This window comes from Ammodytes marinus (assembly GCF_949987685.1).
Source record: "Ammodytes marinus genome assembly, chromosome: 13".
NCBI classification, from domain to species: Eukaryota; Metazoa; Chordata; class Actinopteri; order Uranoscopiformes; family Ammodytidae; genus Ammodytes; species Ammodytes marinus.
The window spans coordinates 15,116,364-15,133,559 of NC_137217.1; the positions used below are offsets into that span (position 1 = coordinate 15,116,364).

General features: G+C 42.3%; 1 protein-coding gene across 1 annotated transcript in view; it reads right to left on the bottom strand.

The window, feature by feature from the left end:
* Nucleotides 1-4,513: 4,513 nt before the first annotated feature.
* Nucleotides 4,514-17,196, bottom strand: part of lars2 (leucyl-tRNA synthetase 2, mitochondrial) — a 28,126-nt gene continuing 15,443 nt past the window's right edge. The window contains exons 11-21 of the mRNA XM_080039479.1: nucleotides 16,575-16,690; nucleotides 15,941-16,224; nucleotides 12,384-12,482; nucleotides 10,336-10,473; nucleotides 10,138-10,241; nucleotides 9,321-9,503; nucleotides 8,935-9,104; nucleotides 8,124-8,201; nucleotides 7,913-8,024; nucleotides 6,599-6,726; nucleotides 4,514-4,817 (exon numbers count right to left, since the gene is read on the bottom strand). Coding sequence (XP_079895605.1) covers nucleotides 4,638-4,817; nucleotides 6,599-6,726; nucleotides 7,913-8,024; nucleotides 8,124-8,201; nucleotides 8,935-9,104; nucleotides 9,321-9,503; nucleotides 10,138-10,241; nucleotides 10,336-10,473; nucleotides 12,384-12,482; nucleotides 15,941-16,224; nucleotides 16,575-16,690 — 1,592 coding nt within the window. The 3' untranslated portion in view covers nucleotides 4,514-4,637. The remainder of the gene's footprint in view (nucleotides 4,818-6,598; nucleotides 6,727-7,912; nucleotides 8,025-8,123; nucleotides 8,202-8,934; nucleotides 9,105-9,320; nucleotides 9,504-10,137; nucleotides 10,242-10,335; nucleotides 10,474-12,383; nucleotides 12,483-15,940; nucleotides 16,225-16,574; nucleotides 16,691-17,196) is intronic.

A 17,196-nucleotide genomic window follows, 5' to 3' on the forward strand; every position in this document is an offset into this window, starting at 1 on the left:
CAGATCCGATAGCCTGGACGACCCCGCTAACTGCCCCCTCCTCCTCCCGCTTTACAGTCCCAGTGGGGAAGCTTCACTCAACACTGTATCTACGTGTAGGCTACTCCACGCGTCTCTCTCAAAACCAAACACGTCGAAGTATTTCAAATGTTCAAATAGCAGACAGATGTCGTCAACGTCGTGACGATTAACTGACAAAACTTCTCCGGACCGTGGGATAACAGTCGGAGACGTATGTGGTCACCGTTCGGGACTGGAAACAGGGAAACAGTTTGTTTTAAAGGTGCAGCGCTCAAGTGTTGAGTTGAGCTCAGCGCCGGTTTCGTCCATCAGACAGTATACCTATGCTATGCTTTACAAATGTTATAACTAATGTTGATTTGACTTTAAAAATAGAGGAACTTGTGGTCTGGTTCCGGGGAAAAAAAAGAAAAATCAGCAGCTTCTCTTTGAGTCATCAAAACACTTCAGCTTTTTACTGTGGCTCCATAGAACTGGAGGTTATTTTTGTAGATAAAAACACACACACCCAACAAAATACACAACACAATAGCCTCCTTAAAGTTGGCTACATTTTCAATTATGGATTTAGTTATTGTAAGAGCTCATGAAAAATAAGATGGGCCTACAGCAAATGGGGCATGGGTAATTAATAAGGGTTGTGCCTACATTAATTATCAAATGTCTTAATTTTGATGTGGCACTCTGACAATACTTTTTAAAGTTCTAAATAATCTAATGGTATAAACTCACATAACTCCACTATACTGTAACTTCATTATGGGTCTGTTTTTCTTGTGGGTTAGGGGGGGGGGGCTATTTACAGTGTCTGCCCCCCTGTTTTAATCAAATGACATCACACATTCTTGCTCATGAAATACATAAACAAACACTGTGACCCCTCCACATTGTGCCCCTGACCCTTGCTGGATGGGAGGTGGCAGCCTTCCATAGGAACACATTTTATTTATGTCCTGGAATGGATGGAAGCTGAGCGTTCATATATAGCACCAGTTGATGTAAAAAATAACTTAAAAATGTATCCAGTTAGGAGGGCTCTAGGCTGGTGGTGGTGTAATTATACCAGAAGGTTTATAAGGCAAGACCATCTGTGTGTTTGGGAAAATGTCAACATATTACAGCGTTCCCTACCAGCAACATGTCTAATTTGCTTTTAATTTTTTCTCGCACATATCCCATAAAAACAGCTCAGGGTATGTATACCTTGTTTACATGCAAACTAGTCTCATTCACAGAGAAGGTTATCAAATGTGTAAGTCACTGTTAGGATTAATGGAGCAGGAGCTAGAAATGATGGGATAAATTGGCATTCACCTACAAGCTGTGGTTGCAGCAAACATTGGGTTCTACATGCTATTCATAATGCGCATGGTACAAAAGTATGTATCATAAAGCAGTCTCGATTAAATTGAAGGATTTCAAATTTAAAACCAGATTTAAAAAAATGTGCTTGTGTTTTTCCTATAATATGTCCTAGAGAGGTTAATTCAAATATGTGGATATAAAAAACAACAACGGGTGGTTTGTAAAGCTTGACATCATTTGGTTTCCCAGTTATGTTAATTGGCCCATTTCTGTTATTAGCGTCTCATTAAAGGAGAAAAAATAGGATAATATGGATTAGAACTTTATTTCCCACTGCTCAAGCAATCCCAACAGGTTTACAAAGCTTTATTTGTGTACAGGAAACAATGAAGTCAAGTCATTTGTATTTATTTAATCATTTTATCCAGGGGCCTTTACAATAAAACTGTTGATTTACGAGCTAGCTTGTTAAATTGTAAGGCAATCACTTTTGTATAAAGGTCTATGCAGTTGGAGAACTGAGCTAAATTAAAATAGAGCAGCAATAGTTTTCTATCCCTTTATAAGGCTTTTACTTTGAAGTAGCTGCAGCACTAAGTCAATGTGTGTTGTCAACAGAAAATTGCATTAAAGTAAATGCCCATAACGATATAATACCTTAATTAATCTTTATATACAAGTGTTGCATACTATATATTAAATCCAAAATCGATCTCTTTTAATACAAGACATGTCACACCTGTATGAGTGTTATTTTTCACAGCATGGGACATGGCTTGTTTCACATTCACAGAAGGCAAAAATGCCTAAAAGGTTGTTACTATGGAGATGTACAGTCACAGATTAAACACTTTGGCTAGTGTGGTCACTGTGGGGCCTTCACAAATAGTAGGCCTACATGCCAATAGTTTAGCTTTATCCTAAAAACAATAAAGAGGACTAGTGGAAATCTGTTCGCACAATGAGCTCACATGCAAAATATCCAAATGTGTGACTAAATGACAAGGCTTGAGGCCAGCCTTTAAGATAATAAGCTGTGGCATTACTGCGTTCCCCCCGTGAGAATAAACAGCCCCAGTCCAATGGAGGGTGCACTGCTGTGCACTCCACCCTTATTTTCCACCAGCAGAGTTTCTCAAGAGGAAGGGAAGTGATTTAAATATATATATTTTTTTAACTTTAACACATCAAAAAACTATTCTTGCCGTACGTTTCATGTGTAAGAAAAGACTTAACGACCGTGGTCTGAAGAAAAGTGAGTCACAGTGGAATACTGTTGCCTATTTAATAATCCTAGTCGTCATGGAAACTGCAGAGCTTATGAAAAAAAAAAGTGTTTAATGACTCCAGGGGCTGTAAATGACAAAATGAATAATTAGAGGGGAATGCATTGGCGCAGCTCAGACCTCATTTCAACAAATAAGAAGGTCAGAGAGGTGCTGGCAGTAATCCATTTATTCAAACGTGGTAACTTTGGTCTGTGAAGTGTTTCCTGACATTTCTGACCCATCTAAAATGACAGTGGTGTCGGCCTTTTCAATGACACAACTCGCTTTAATGGCTGCTGGTTTTACTAACTAGTTTGTGAAATGATGTGAAGCAATAACACAAAAAGAGGAAGAGACCAGGGGTTGACAACTGTCCTGGCTTGAATCTAATTCTTATTTCATACAGCTTGTCTCTCTGTCTGTATGGTACTTTTAAATCCTCATTGCCGTTTGATTTCTTTTGCATAGCCAGCATCTAGTTGAGATCAAATTCGCAGAATATGAGTTGATACAAAGAATAACTGTAACACAGTTTTGGCTCTTTGCTCGCCTCCTCCTATTCCTGCTTTGTCTTCCTGTTATTCTGTCTCTCCTGCGAGCCTTTTCCTGTCACCTGATGGTCACGGATAGAAATATGGAGGGAAAAAAATGGGGTCTCGGGGATCAGTAGGGAATGTTCTGTTTTGCCGTCTGCAGAAAAAGAAAAAGAAAACCTTCTAGGACTTGCGAGATGATACAAGCCGGATTTTATCACATGCTGCTTATTCTGGTCAATGATTCGACCCCTTTGTGATTTTCTCTACTTATGACATCTATTGCAGGATGTCCGTCCTGGGAGAGGGTTCCCTTACTCTGTCAACTCTCCCTGACGTTTCTCAATTTTTTAAACCCGATAAAGGGTTTTTTACTGGGAGTTTTTTCTCAGCCGAGCTAAGGGTCTAAGGGCAGGGTGTCATACTGTATGGAATGTAAAGCCCACATGGCAGATATCTATTTGTGATATTATACTATACAAATAAAACTTATTTGATTTGATTAATCTTATACTGAAAAAAATAAAAACAACTGGAAGCTGACCTTGCCAAACTGACACACGCATCTCACTTTTCAAAGAGATCACATATTCCTTCTTGTTTATTCACACCCTGATTCCGGAAGAAATGTGATAAGGTTTCTTATTCAACTACCGAAAAAATATTGGTTATAGCCAACGTGGGCATCATGAGCACATATCGAATAACCGCTTACTCACCAAGCCTTTAGAGATAGGCCAGTGAGTGTACACATGGCTACATTTCAGTGCACACTCTCCCAGGACAGGGCTAATGTCTGAGTCATGTTGACCCAATGCTGATACAAAGACACGGAGCAGATGAGTAGGCACAGTAGCGATGGACAACCACGATATGTTGGCGAGCTGAAAAAGCCCCAGAGCACATCAGCTGCTGGAATGATTTTAAACAGACTTTCTGGTGTATTTGAAAAGGATCGCAGAGCACAGCGGCACATCCAGAAGCCAAACACCGGTGCCAGCTGACAACTGCAGTTTGACACACACACACTGATAAGGCAGATCATGACTGCAGGACTCTGGGCGAGATGCCAAGCAGACAGGCATATGGCATAGAGCAGAGGTGTGAAGTCTTGGTCCTGGGTGTCATGCTGAAAGTTGTGCTATGGCTGAATGGAAGAATGGTGGCTGGAATTTAGAGTGAGCTTGTATGATGTGATGGTCAGGAGGGTTTGACTAAACGGGAGGATGATCTGAAAGACACAGGCGCGTGACTCCCTGTAGCAACTCTTAAAAGTGACCATAAAACCCACTACTTTTAGAATCTTTTATTAAAAACAGGAAAATATAAATAAAAGAAAATCTTTAGACATATTTACATTTTGACATTATTATAAACCGATTTCTCTTTGTCTTAGTTTATGACATAAAAAAAGTCCACCTTATTTAGTTTTTCTCTTCCTGCTGAGTCACTGTCAGCCATTCACAGCATTCTAGCAGATACGCAAGCAGCAGAAGTGAAGGCTCTCGCATCACTCTTCAACGAGGAAGTTGATGAGGGCGGTCCTGGGGGAGAGGATGGCTCTCTTGATGCTGCGCTCGCCGAGAAGCTTCTGTCCGAGCGGGCTCTCCAGGAGAAACCGCTGCACCTGCTCCGGATCTTTGGACACCTGCAGAGGCACGGTCACTGTCCCACAGGCCTTGTTGTTTATCTGAGGGTAAGAATAAAAGAGATAAATAGATGGGATACGTTACTAATCTGTTACGTCTTACTTCCCCCTTTCAACAAGCATTTCAATGTAGTTCGGCGCCGTCAGGCTGTAGCCAAAGTCTTCCTTCCTGGCACAGTAGTCCCAAAATAACTGACTCCACCTCTTCTTCCACATATACAGTGAACCCCTTCAAACACATAGTTAGTGGTAGGTATGGGAAGGGCACTCCTGTCTTGTAACGTTTAGGAGCAAGTGTATGCGTGCACACATACAGCGAATGTGATCATGTCTCTGGAAGTGGTTGAAAATTAATGGTGTGTATGTGTAGAAAGTGCTGTGTGATTATGTGTGTGTGTGTGTGTGTGAGACAACTCAGCCTTGGCCCCCTTTCTGGGACAAACCCAAGTGCGTGATTAGAGGACAGAGGGACTGGGGTTGCCTCCACAGGGCTGAGGAAACCCACAACAGAGAGCTCAGTTTGAAGTAAGACCATCAACATCATGACCGTCGAGCCCTGGGAGCTCAGTACTGTGTGTGTGTGTGTGTGTGTGTGTGTGTGTGTGTGTGTGTGTGTGTGTGTGTGTGTGTGTGTGTGTGTGTGTGTGTGTGTGTGTGTGCGCGTGCGTGCATGTGTGTGTGTGTAATGTGTAGTGTGTGTGTGTGTGTGTGTGTGTGTGTGTGTGTGTGTGTGCAGTTTCTCTACTGTCTACAGAGAAAACAGTCAGATAAAAGCAGCTTTTATCTTTTAACTGAGTCAATATTCAGGAGGACACATTAGGGACTGACGGCGCATGTGTGTGTGTTCATGTGTGTATTTGTGTTCATTCATGTGCCAGTGTGTTTGTGATTCCTGGATCTGATCCAAGTTGGATTTTCTAAAACCCTTACCATCACAGCAGGATATTATCTCTGATTGTCCGTATGTCTTTGAAACGCCACACACATAAAAACACACACACATACACACTTTCATTCCTGATGACATACACCGCCAAGCCAAGTGCTTCCACTATGTTGGTATTTCAGCTCACGGGGCAGAAATAAGGCACAGGAAATGAGTGTAAGAGTTAGGAATAACAGTGTGTTCTGTTCCTGTCTTTTAATTATTGACCAAGTTGTCTATTTAGCATAAAGCACACCACTTGACATACACACACACACACACACACACACACACACACACACACACACACACACACACACACACACACACACACACACACACACACACACACACACACACACACACACACACACACACACACACACACACACACACACACACACACACACACACACACACACACACACACACACACACACACACACACACACACACACACACGGTAATCATAGGCTGTCTTCAAAATTACAGACTATGAATGTAATCATGGACCTAAGACTTTGAGTTTAAGAACAGAGAGTTTGAGTGAAAATGCAATTGGATGCAAGAGCAAGCATGTATATATATATATATATATATATATATATATATATATATATATATATATATATATATATATATATATATACATGCTTGCTCTTGCATCCAATTGCATTTTCACTCAAACTCTCCGTTCTTAAACTCAAATATATATATATAATATAATATATATATGTATATATATATATATATATATATATATATATATATATATATATATATATATATATATATATATATATATATATATATATATATATATATATATATTTATATATATATGTGTGAACGTTTACCAAAAACCCTTGGTGAGATCATACTGTTTGTGTGATCCTACCCGTACAGACAGCTCCACAAAGTCGGGGACATCCAGGTACTCAGGGTCGACAGTCGGCCAGACCTGTTGAAGGACGTCTTGGCTCGGCTGCAGGAGGGGGCTGAGGGGGTTTTTCACCTGGCAAAGACCTGGAAAAGACCCGGGAGGAAAGACAGGTGACACTGAGGAGAGGGTCTTTTTTGCTGTGCCTTATTGCCGGGAAGAAAACTAGTAAGTGAGGATAAACCATAACATGGAACAACTGTTTTCCTTTAATGGCATTAAAGCAAGATACATTTCTAGGGATGACTCTTATGTTGCTTTTCTTTTTTTAAACAAATTTGTTTTCCTTTCTTGTAGGGAAAGGGTCAAACAACACGCCACCAGCCGGTGTTCTGAGTCTCATTCATTCAGACCAGCAAGCGTGCATCTCCCTGGAGACACAAGGTAAGGACGTGAACTTCCTCTGTTCCTAACTGTGTGTGCGTGTGCGTGTGCGTGTGCGTGTGCGCGTGTGTGTGTGTGTGTGTGTGTGTGTGTGTGTGTGTGTGTGTGTGTGTGTCAAACATTGAGCGAGAGTGAACAGCATAATGTGACTGAGCGCAGGAGAGGTCACATTGTCCTTTGCAACATATGTGAGTACAAACATAAAGAAAATACACACACATTCAGACACCTTTTCCTCCCAGTCAGTTTTTCCTATCAGCTGGACAATGTGTTTTTTCCGGAACCTCTTTTCTCTCAGCTGGGTGCAAAAAGCTTGGGTATGTGTGTCATGGACAATAAGGGGATGTTCTCCAGGCCAGTGCGAGGGCAACTTTGCACAAGAGACATTAAAAAGGTGACGCTAGGTCTTCCCTTGTATTTGTTCTTTACACTTGAGCCAAGGGCCCTCAGCTCTGCTTTTAGTTTTGTTGGATAGACAGTGAGCATATTTCAAGTGTACTGTTGTATAACAATATTAAAAATTAAATAAACATAAAAAAATGTACTGACTTAATTGCTGTTGATAACGTCACTGCTAGGCGTTTACTGGTATTAGATAAGAAGCAGCATCAACATTACATTCATCTTAGCCAACTTCCTCTTTCAGACATTAGACATATTTCAATTGACCACAAACCTCACATACTTTAGTCACTACGTCACACTTAAATTTCATGCACTGGGAGGTGATGCCATTGAGTCTTACAAAAAACAAATTAAACTAACCTATTTAGCAATGTACATTTAGTGCCAGCTCCAGGTTTGTGGTATGATGGTGGAGACAGGTTCTACTTTTCTTGTTTGATTCATTGCATGATTTAGTATTTGTGAATAGTTCGTGTCACCAACCTGCCCAGAGTTCAGAAGCCAGGTGAGGGGCCATGGGGGCCGTCATCATAACCAGCGAAGCCAGAGCTTCCTCGAACTCCAAACTGTGCTGCACCACCCTGACTGTTGCACTCTGAACACACACAGTGGTAAAAATGGGATTTACAAAGTGTACAGCAATAAACAATAATGTGATATCTTTAGTACAAGGTACTGGAAAGGGCACACTCACACTCAGTGTGTTGGTAAGTCCCATCAGGCGGGAAATGGCTGCGTTGAATAGGAAGTCCTCAGTGAAGTGAGATGTCACCTGAAAATACCAACAATAGTACAAAAAGAGCAGATGAGTCGCAGGCTAAACTTTCCGTTTTGGGTACTGGACATGCCGATGCTCCCACATGGATTCAACCCTTTCATGGAATATTTATGAGTCCGTCTTTGAGGATTAATAGAAACAATGGCCGGCCTAAAAGAGGAGGCGCTGCCCTGTTATCACTATGTGCACCAGCTGGAGGCACACAGTCAGTACATCAACATTCCCCTGCTTAGCCTTCTGGGAAGAGGAACCCATTTGGGAAAGGCCTTAGGGAGGAGGAGGTCGATCACTGAGGCTTTTTATAAGGGATGGATCAAAGGACAGCCCTGGCTTTGGGGGGCTTATTGCAAACAGCCACATATCCATTAAAAGCACCAGCTCTGAGGGGTGGAAAGAGAGAGAATCAAACCTGGCAACCAAAGGAAGCTATTTATAAAGTGTGAAAGGAGATGTAGTGGATTTAAAATCCCTTTCCATCTGCTCCTTCTTTCATTCTTTTCTCTTGGGGTTTCAGGTTACGATAGATGTAGCATTGGGAGGAAAGGCAAGAACTAGAAGGACTATGCACTTTAGGGCTGTTAAATCAGGGGCATCTTAAATAGGACCATGTTATCATACAATACCTTGTAGCTGAGACAATAAATCTCATTACTGACCCCTACTGGTAAAGACAGGTGCAATATCTAAATGTGAATTTATTCGTAGTCTAAGGCTATGGAGTCGCTACCTCCTGAATGGCGTAGTTCTTGTTCTCCCAGATCTTCTTGGTCTCTGCCAGCTCTTTCTTCTTCAGCAGGGAGGGGTTGGGGATGTCTCCCAGTTGCCGAGCCGCCCTCAGCTTGGTCACCAGCTGCCACAGCCGAGACTGCCAGCGTAGAACCCCAGGGAGGGCGTCCGCTGAGGTGGTGAGGGCAAACAGACACAGAAAGATATTTTTAACATACTGTGGGAGAAACTATTTTTTTTTTCAAAATTAAGACTGACTTTGTTCGAAAGTGGTACTGGTTTCTTTGAGGAAACTAAAGCGTAATCTGACTAAACTAACATGCGCCCTGTATCATTCTGAACTGATTAAGGCTAAATAATAACTTAAGAGTCAGTGTGACGGCTCACTCTTGACATTCCAGAGGACGTCTTGTTCTGGTGGCGCAGCGTAAAGGATGTAGAGTCTAACGGTGTCCACGCCGTACTGCTGCACCACCTCTTGGGGATCCAGGCCGTTGTGTTTGGACTTGCTCATCTTCTCCCACGTCACTTCAACAGGACCACCGCCACCGCGCAACACCGGCTCCTTAACTGGAAGAGGTAGGTTAGGAGTCAGAGTAAATACCATACTCTTTCAGTCATCTCCAGAATTTTCTTTATTTGTTTTCCTTAAAAGGAATTTCTTTATGATCAAACTATGTTTTTTTTTGTTTTTTTAATTGTTTGACTTTAGCTTTTCCTATTGGCTGCTCTTCTGTCCTAATTAGTAAAAACAAAAAAAGGCAGAAGAAATAACGTGTAGAGCCAAGTCAATCAGAGTCTGTAACATGAAGCATCAAGAGGCTTCACTATGCCTCCAGTGTCTCCTATTTACCAAGCAACACAAAGAAGCTGAACATCTTTGTTACAGATCTCTCGGGTCTCTTTTGTCAAGAGCAGCTGGTTAGCTTGTCATTCACTTGGACTAAAGGTACAAAGCACAAAACAGAGGAATTGCTATCAGCTGCAGAAAAGAGATGAAGTGGGCTATTGATGTCGCTACACACAACAACAACAAAAGACCAAGAACATGTTGCCATGACTTCTAATTTGTTATATCACTAGTGGTTTTTATCTTGCGGAGCCACACAGAGGGAAGCCACCCTCCTCCTCTTCCTCCTCCAACTCCTCTGTTACAGATGTGTCACACTAACAATACACCCTGCTTACTCAGGTTAGTGTGTACCTGTAAGGTCTATTTCCTCTCTCTTTAGGTACTGGCCGCTCTCTGCCAGTTTGAAAGTCTGGCCCTTTACCAGACCCTGGACCAGCAGCTTCCGAAAAGGCTCCCTAAAATACGAAACAAAACAAAACAGAAAGGAAGGTTAATCCATAGATAGAGCTGTATGTGCACAACCAAGAAAGCAGGGTAAAAGCACTGTACCTGTGAGAGACAAAGCCCTGATCCTTGCAGAAGTGACAGAGGAAGCGAGCGTAATACAGGTGCATGACAGCGTGCTCCTTCCCCCCAATGTACACATCCACAGGCAGCCACTGATCCGCTAGGTGGCGCTCCCAAGGCCTGGGAAGGTAGAGGAGGAAAAAAATAGTAAAGAAATAATAAAAATAGTAAAAATAAAGAGTCTGAAATGTTGGTGACAAGATAGTTGAAGATTTTTAATTCATAGTTTGATGTAGTCCTTTCTGTCCCCTTATTCTTTTTGCACTGCACTTCCCAAACATCAAATGAATAACACTGTGTAAATGCTATGAAGTCTTTTTTCACACCTTAGATTTTTTGTTGGTGAAATGTATGAATGTAGATGTTGTTTACCTCTTCTAATTTATCCATGAAAGCTTGCACCGCCGACTCCCTCTACCTAAATATAGAATGCATGACTCCCTGGTTTTTCCAAGAAACATAAAGATGTAGGTAGACCAATACACATGCTTTTATTAATGTAGTTTTTTTTTTCATATATATTTGTTACTTCCACTCTAATGTTATTTTGGTGCATATAATTTGATATCTAGAGGTTAACTTATTTTCTAACTATCTAACTGTGGTGCTGACATGTTTAACAGATTTTCCTGGGTAAAGCATTCTATAACCTAGTTTTAAACTGTGCTGTATTAAAACACATTACTTCTTCCATCCACTTCTTTTACCTTGTCGTCTTTGTCTTATTATTTTAAATGTTAACTTATTGTCTGTAGAAAATATAAACATTTTGTCATTTAGCACTGGTTGTTTGACGCTTTATAAAAATGCACATATACTTCCTCTAGGGGGCAGGCTGAATCTGATCCTGAAGTCTATCTCTCCAAAGAGAAAAAAAACATAATGAAGTAATATGTGTTCAAACTGAGCATCTCATGTTAGTGAAGAAACATGTGTAAGAAGATGTAAAAATTTAGCCTGGTGTACTGGCGTAATATACATCAGAGGCAGCCAGGGGTTCCACCTAATGATGCTTTTTAGGGCATACTGCTATCTGTGTGTGTCACCTTTCACACTAGCGATTACTCTCCTCCACAACTCTCTGCCCCTCGCCTTCCCTGTCTGGCTGATGGTGTCTCCAGGTAATTGAACCAGATGGGAAAAAAAGTTGTTCACTCACAAGGCTGAAAATCATTTTTGCCTGTTTGTTGGTATCAGGCACAGGCACGCGTGCACACACACGGACACGCGCACACACACACTTTTCCTGCATCCTTCCTCTTACTTGCTACTTTCAACATCTCTTGCGTCCTATTTTCATCGCTTCCCCTCCTTGTGCGCATAAGGCTCAGCAGGCTGACTGAAATGCACAAATAGTGTAATTGTCTTTTCTGTTGTGCCATAATCTGTCGCGCTTAGAAAAAGTGATGGGGAGTGCAGCCCCCCCCCCTTTTAAAGCAGCTTTACAGATAGGTCAGGGCACTGGGAAATTAATCTCTTTTGTTAAACTCAGGGTATCGCCGCAATCCCTGCAGGTGACAGCCGAGCCTCCATAATCTCTATTGGCAGGGATTTCAACTTCCAGGCAAGTGTGTGTGACTGTGCGTAAAGGGATCTTACACAGGCAGTATATGCATGTCCCAATCAGGTAAATTGGAGAGAGTGGGTACTCTTACGGTTAGCATAATTATGTGTGTGAGTGTCACTTTCTGACAGCGCATTTAGTGTAAGTGTGTTTGTAGAAGTGCAGTGTGTGTATGTGTGTGAGAAAATTATGTTTATTTTTACATACTGTAGGAGAGATTACAGTATAGAAAGGAATATGCATTTTAGTGGGTTTTCTTTTAATCAGACTGATAGTCATACATTTAATTTCCCTGTGAACAAACAGTGTTAAAAAAGAAATTTGAAATTTTAGCCTAAATCTGTCCCAGTGTGAGGAATAAAGGGTTAGGGTTAGATGTATAAATATAAATATAATATAATAGCACAGGCTTTGAATTTGGTGGCTTCACAGTGTCAACAAGTTGAAGTTTCAAGAGGAGCCATACCTGTGTTGGTTATGAGGGTCTAGGTATCTGAAGTAATACCAGGCTGAGTCCACAAAAGTGTCCATGGTGTCAGTCTCCCTCCTCGCTGGGCCCTTACATCTGACGGGAGGGCGAGAGCGAGGGAGGGAGGGAGGGAGGGAGGGAGGGAGAGAGAGAGAGAGAGAAAGTTGGCAGAGGCAGAATGAAAATCAATATTAGACTTTGAAAAGGAACAAATGAACGATCTTTGTTTGTATGCTTAGTGAAATGGGGCATTTATGTTTGTGGGTGTGTGTGTGCATGAGTGGAAAGCTGGCTCCATTTGGCTGTGGGGGCCATGTCCCTGTAGAGAAGCACAGCTGAAACCAGGCTGGCTCCAGAGCTCTGTTCCTGTGCCCTGACTAACAGGCTGAGCTAACAGGGAACCAATTGGCAGGCCAGACACATGAACGTGTGTTTGTGTTGGAAATGCCACCTTGTGCCCCTTTTCTATCCAAGGCAAACAGTATAGTGGGTAGGTGATGCGAATCTGCCAACATCACATTCATAGTGGAAACAAGGACATCCGCAAAGACACAGGCAGAGAGAGCTTTTGAAGAGTGTTTTTTTGTTTCCGATTTGATTTAAAGCACTTAATGGAACAGTGAAAGTGTCTGCCTTTTAGTTTATAATGAGTCTCCATAGAGTTAAAAATCAGTGTCCCAGAAAGATAAACAGAAGCGCGGCTCTGAGCTTCACCATGTGCAACAGAGCAGGTATCGTCCCCTGGACATGTGGGATGTCTTTGTTTATTCTCTTTCTTGTCTACCTGTCCTAGCATTTTCCCTCACAAAGATTCATCACACAGTAAAATGTTCTAATCTCACACTCACTAACGCAGACTGAGAGGCGAAACCCCTCGACCACCTACCACAGCCTCTATAATAAGGCTGTGATGATGAGGTAAGTGCCGGAGGTTGCCAAGCAACAAGGCGAAGGTGTAGCAGGGTTAATATTGGATACCAGGTGTAATTTCAAATGATGAAAACCCAGCAGTAAAACAAAGCCTGTTGCATCACAAAATAAATCAAAAATAGACACTTAACAAAACGGAGATAGATAATTAGTGCCAACTCCCTGCTGGAACAAGCAAGTTTTCTCACGTCTTCTCTCACACAAGACTGGCCAAACAGAGGCCAGATTGCGGTCGTTTGACAGACATCTGGTACTGGCTACAGTCGGACCACAAAAGATCAAATTATGCAACACACAGATGTTCTCTCTCTAGGGACGGCCCTTCTCTGAACCCTGAAAGGAGCCCAACAAACAAAGTAGTTAACTAAATCTCAAGCAAACTGGATACCTAAGTGTGTGAAGTGGGAGTGTGCGTTTGCAGTATGAGCCAGAAACAGGCAAAAGGCTCTCAAACAGATGAAGCAGGAGAGGCAGTTGCCCACTCTACCTTGGCTCTCTACCCATTGAAAATAGCCCCCCATCTGCGGTGTGTGTGTGTGTGTGTGTGTGTGTGTGTGTGTGTGTGTGTGTGTGTGCGTGCATGCGTGCGTGCGTGCCTGCCTGCCTGCCTGCCTGCCTGCCTGCCTGCCTGCCTGCCTGCGAATATGCGTGTGTATGAGTTTGTGTGACTGCTGTGCTAACTAAAGATGGCCCCGCTCTTTACCTGAGAATTGACACACACACACACACACACACACACACACACACACACACACACACACACACACACACACACACACACACACACACACACACACACACACACACACACACACACACACACACACACACACACACACACACACACACACACACACACACACACACACACACACACACACACACACACACACACACACACACACACAATCTTGCATGCACACCTCTCTGGCCAGGCCTTAGTCGAGGCAGGGTTTAGTTGGCAGGCCAATTTACAGTGCCGCAGACGGTAGGAGACGACACTAGCATACAGGAAATGACTTCCTCAAGGACAAATAAAGAGCCATCTCTCATCACCTCGACTCGTCTGTGTTGTACTCAAACTTTAATTGGACATGGTCGACGAGTGAGGAGAAGAAATTTCCACAGACACGTAACAACCGAGGGGAGACGGGAAGAGAGGAGATAACAGAGCCTCGGAGATAACTGCCATCAATCAACGCTGATGGCGGAGGGGATTATAGTAGCTTTCTGAAAGTGAGTGAACACAATCTGATGACTTGTGCCATCTGCCACTGAGTGGGCCATTGTTTTAATCAACATGGTGCCACAGCGGTGATTACTCTTATTCAGAGAGGTATTCCCTCGTCAGCGAAGGGACACTGGAGACGCCGGCTGAGTAGGCATTCTGCATGCTCAGACATTTTACTGAGATGACTAGCCGGTGAGCGGTGTGTGCGCGTGTGTTTGTGTAATTATACCTATATTTGAAAAGGGAAAGGTTTGTGTGTGCATGTACAGCATTTGTGTGTTTATGTCTCGGGAGGCACAGATCAGGTTTATGTAACCTTCATCAGCGTCTCATGCTGCTCCTGTCACAAATGCCACTCATTACATAACCCCTTCAGAACAAAAGGTACTCATCACACAATACAAGGGCTTTGTTCTCATTGCTCTGTGTTCTTGTAAAAAGCTTGCAGCGAGCTCATTTTGTCACTGCTGGTCTCCTGGGGAAATACAGGAAGCGCAGAGGAGAGGCTGTCACTGGAAAAGGGTTTACACATAATTCAATTCTCACTCCACAAACACTGTAATGGACAAGATAATTTCCCTGATCGCTTGTGTTATTCCAGAACGATATAAAACATCCTCCGCCCTCTCGGCATCCTAATCACAACACCACACATCTGAAGGGGGCCACTGATCTTCTATCGAGACGTTGCAGCAGGAGGTGGTGTTGGTGAATCCGTGACTTGCTCAAGGGTACCTCTAAAGAACTTTCAGGATCTTGTTTGGTGAAATATAATTCTCGATTCCAAATCAGACAACACACACGTCACAATTGTAAATTCATGCCAATGTCATTTATTAAAGCCAGCGGTTCCGAATCTTTTTGGCGTATGATCCCTAACAATTCAAATTGCCTTCTTATTCCAGCCAATAGTTTTATCATGTGTAGGAGGCAGCAACTAAAATTCTTCTTCAGAAGAAGAAGATATATTCGTAGCTATAAAACAGCTAAAAACCCTTCGGAATGACATTTTATTTAAAAGAGTATCCAGCTGTAGAAACTAATGAGTAACCGTCTGCCTTTTCAGAAAGACACTACAGACAAGAAGCTGCAACTCTAGTTAATCAATGTGTAGCTGTATACAGCATCACAACCTTGAAGAAAATAGCACTTGCACTTGTAGAAAAGCAGATGTGGCTAATTGCAGTCACAAATAGCTACAAAAGAAGTCAATCAAGAAATATAAAATAATAAACAAATGTTATTTTATATGATTGTTATAAGGATTAACTTAGAGGGGTTTCCTGAGGATATAAGATGTTGATGATAACATGATACATGATGAAGCATAGAAGATCACTTTGCGTTTGATTTCCCAATTAAACATTTAAATAACACATCTCAGTGCTCTCACCTGGGACATTTGCAGTTGACCCAGTCATGAGCAGCCTCAAGCGGCGACACGCCTTTTCCCTTGAGAGATGGCATCTTTGGTAAAGTTACCGGTAACTCCTCCTCAGGGACAGCAACTGGACCACAGGATCCACAATGCACCACGGGAATGGGGGTGCCCCAGTACCGCTGCCTCGATATCAACCAGTCCCGGAGCTTGGAGCTGGTGAGGTGGCCGCCGACCTTCTGCTCTCTGGCCTTCAGGGTAATGGAGTCAAATGCCTGCTCTCTAGTGAGGCCCGAGAACTACAGAAAGACAAGACCGTTACATTACAAACTCTCAATATAAGTTAGATATGAATGAATGAATGAGATTTTTATTTTGAACAATAGAAAATAAAAAAATAATAATTATAACAAATAACAATATGCATATACATTAAAAAAAGAGCTAATTTCAGCATAATACATACTAGACCCGTTTGAAAAGTGATAGGAAGAAGCCTGGGCTTTTCAAGTCCTACCCCCATTCTACACCATAAATAAGTGCAAAATCCAATAGAATAAGCTTAACAGACATTGTATATAATACAAAAATATTATTCCAAATCAAGCTATTGCATTTTATTAACAGTGTGATCATCAATGCTTCGGACCTCCTCAGAGTTGATCAGAATTTGTGTCCCATCTTCATTGCTTTGTAACACGTTGGTCCACTTCAGGTTTAGATCTGTAGCAACAGACAGGTCCTCCTCACTGCAGCCTGGGCTACCTGTCAGACAGCAGCATGAACATGTTAGAAAGTTAAAAAAACACACACAAAAACATTGGACTTTCACAAATAATCTCTTGTGTGTGTGTGTGTGTGTGTGTGTGTGTGTGTGTGTGTGTGTGTGTGTGTGTGTGTGTGTGTGTGTGTGTGTGTGTGTGTGTGTGTGTGTGTCTGCGTGTGAGTTAGAGAGGGAGAGAGAGAAAATAAACCTCTCTGTAGTGATGTTAAGCATGTTGTGATGTGACTAATCATGAACAATCCCCTGGGCTTTGCCACCACATCTTTGTGAGACAAACACCCACTGGTTTCATATCATGATGGCATCCACATTACTGTGAGGCAAACACATATGCATGAAGGGTCCATTTTTCTAAATGGTAGGACTGTTAGGGAGCACATTTTGCCCAACTGAATACTTTTCCTGTTTTTTTTTCAAAACGAGGACAAACGTTACTGCTTGTTCATGTATTCAGCCTTTTTCTACAATATCAGCTCCAAGATTGCAT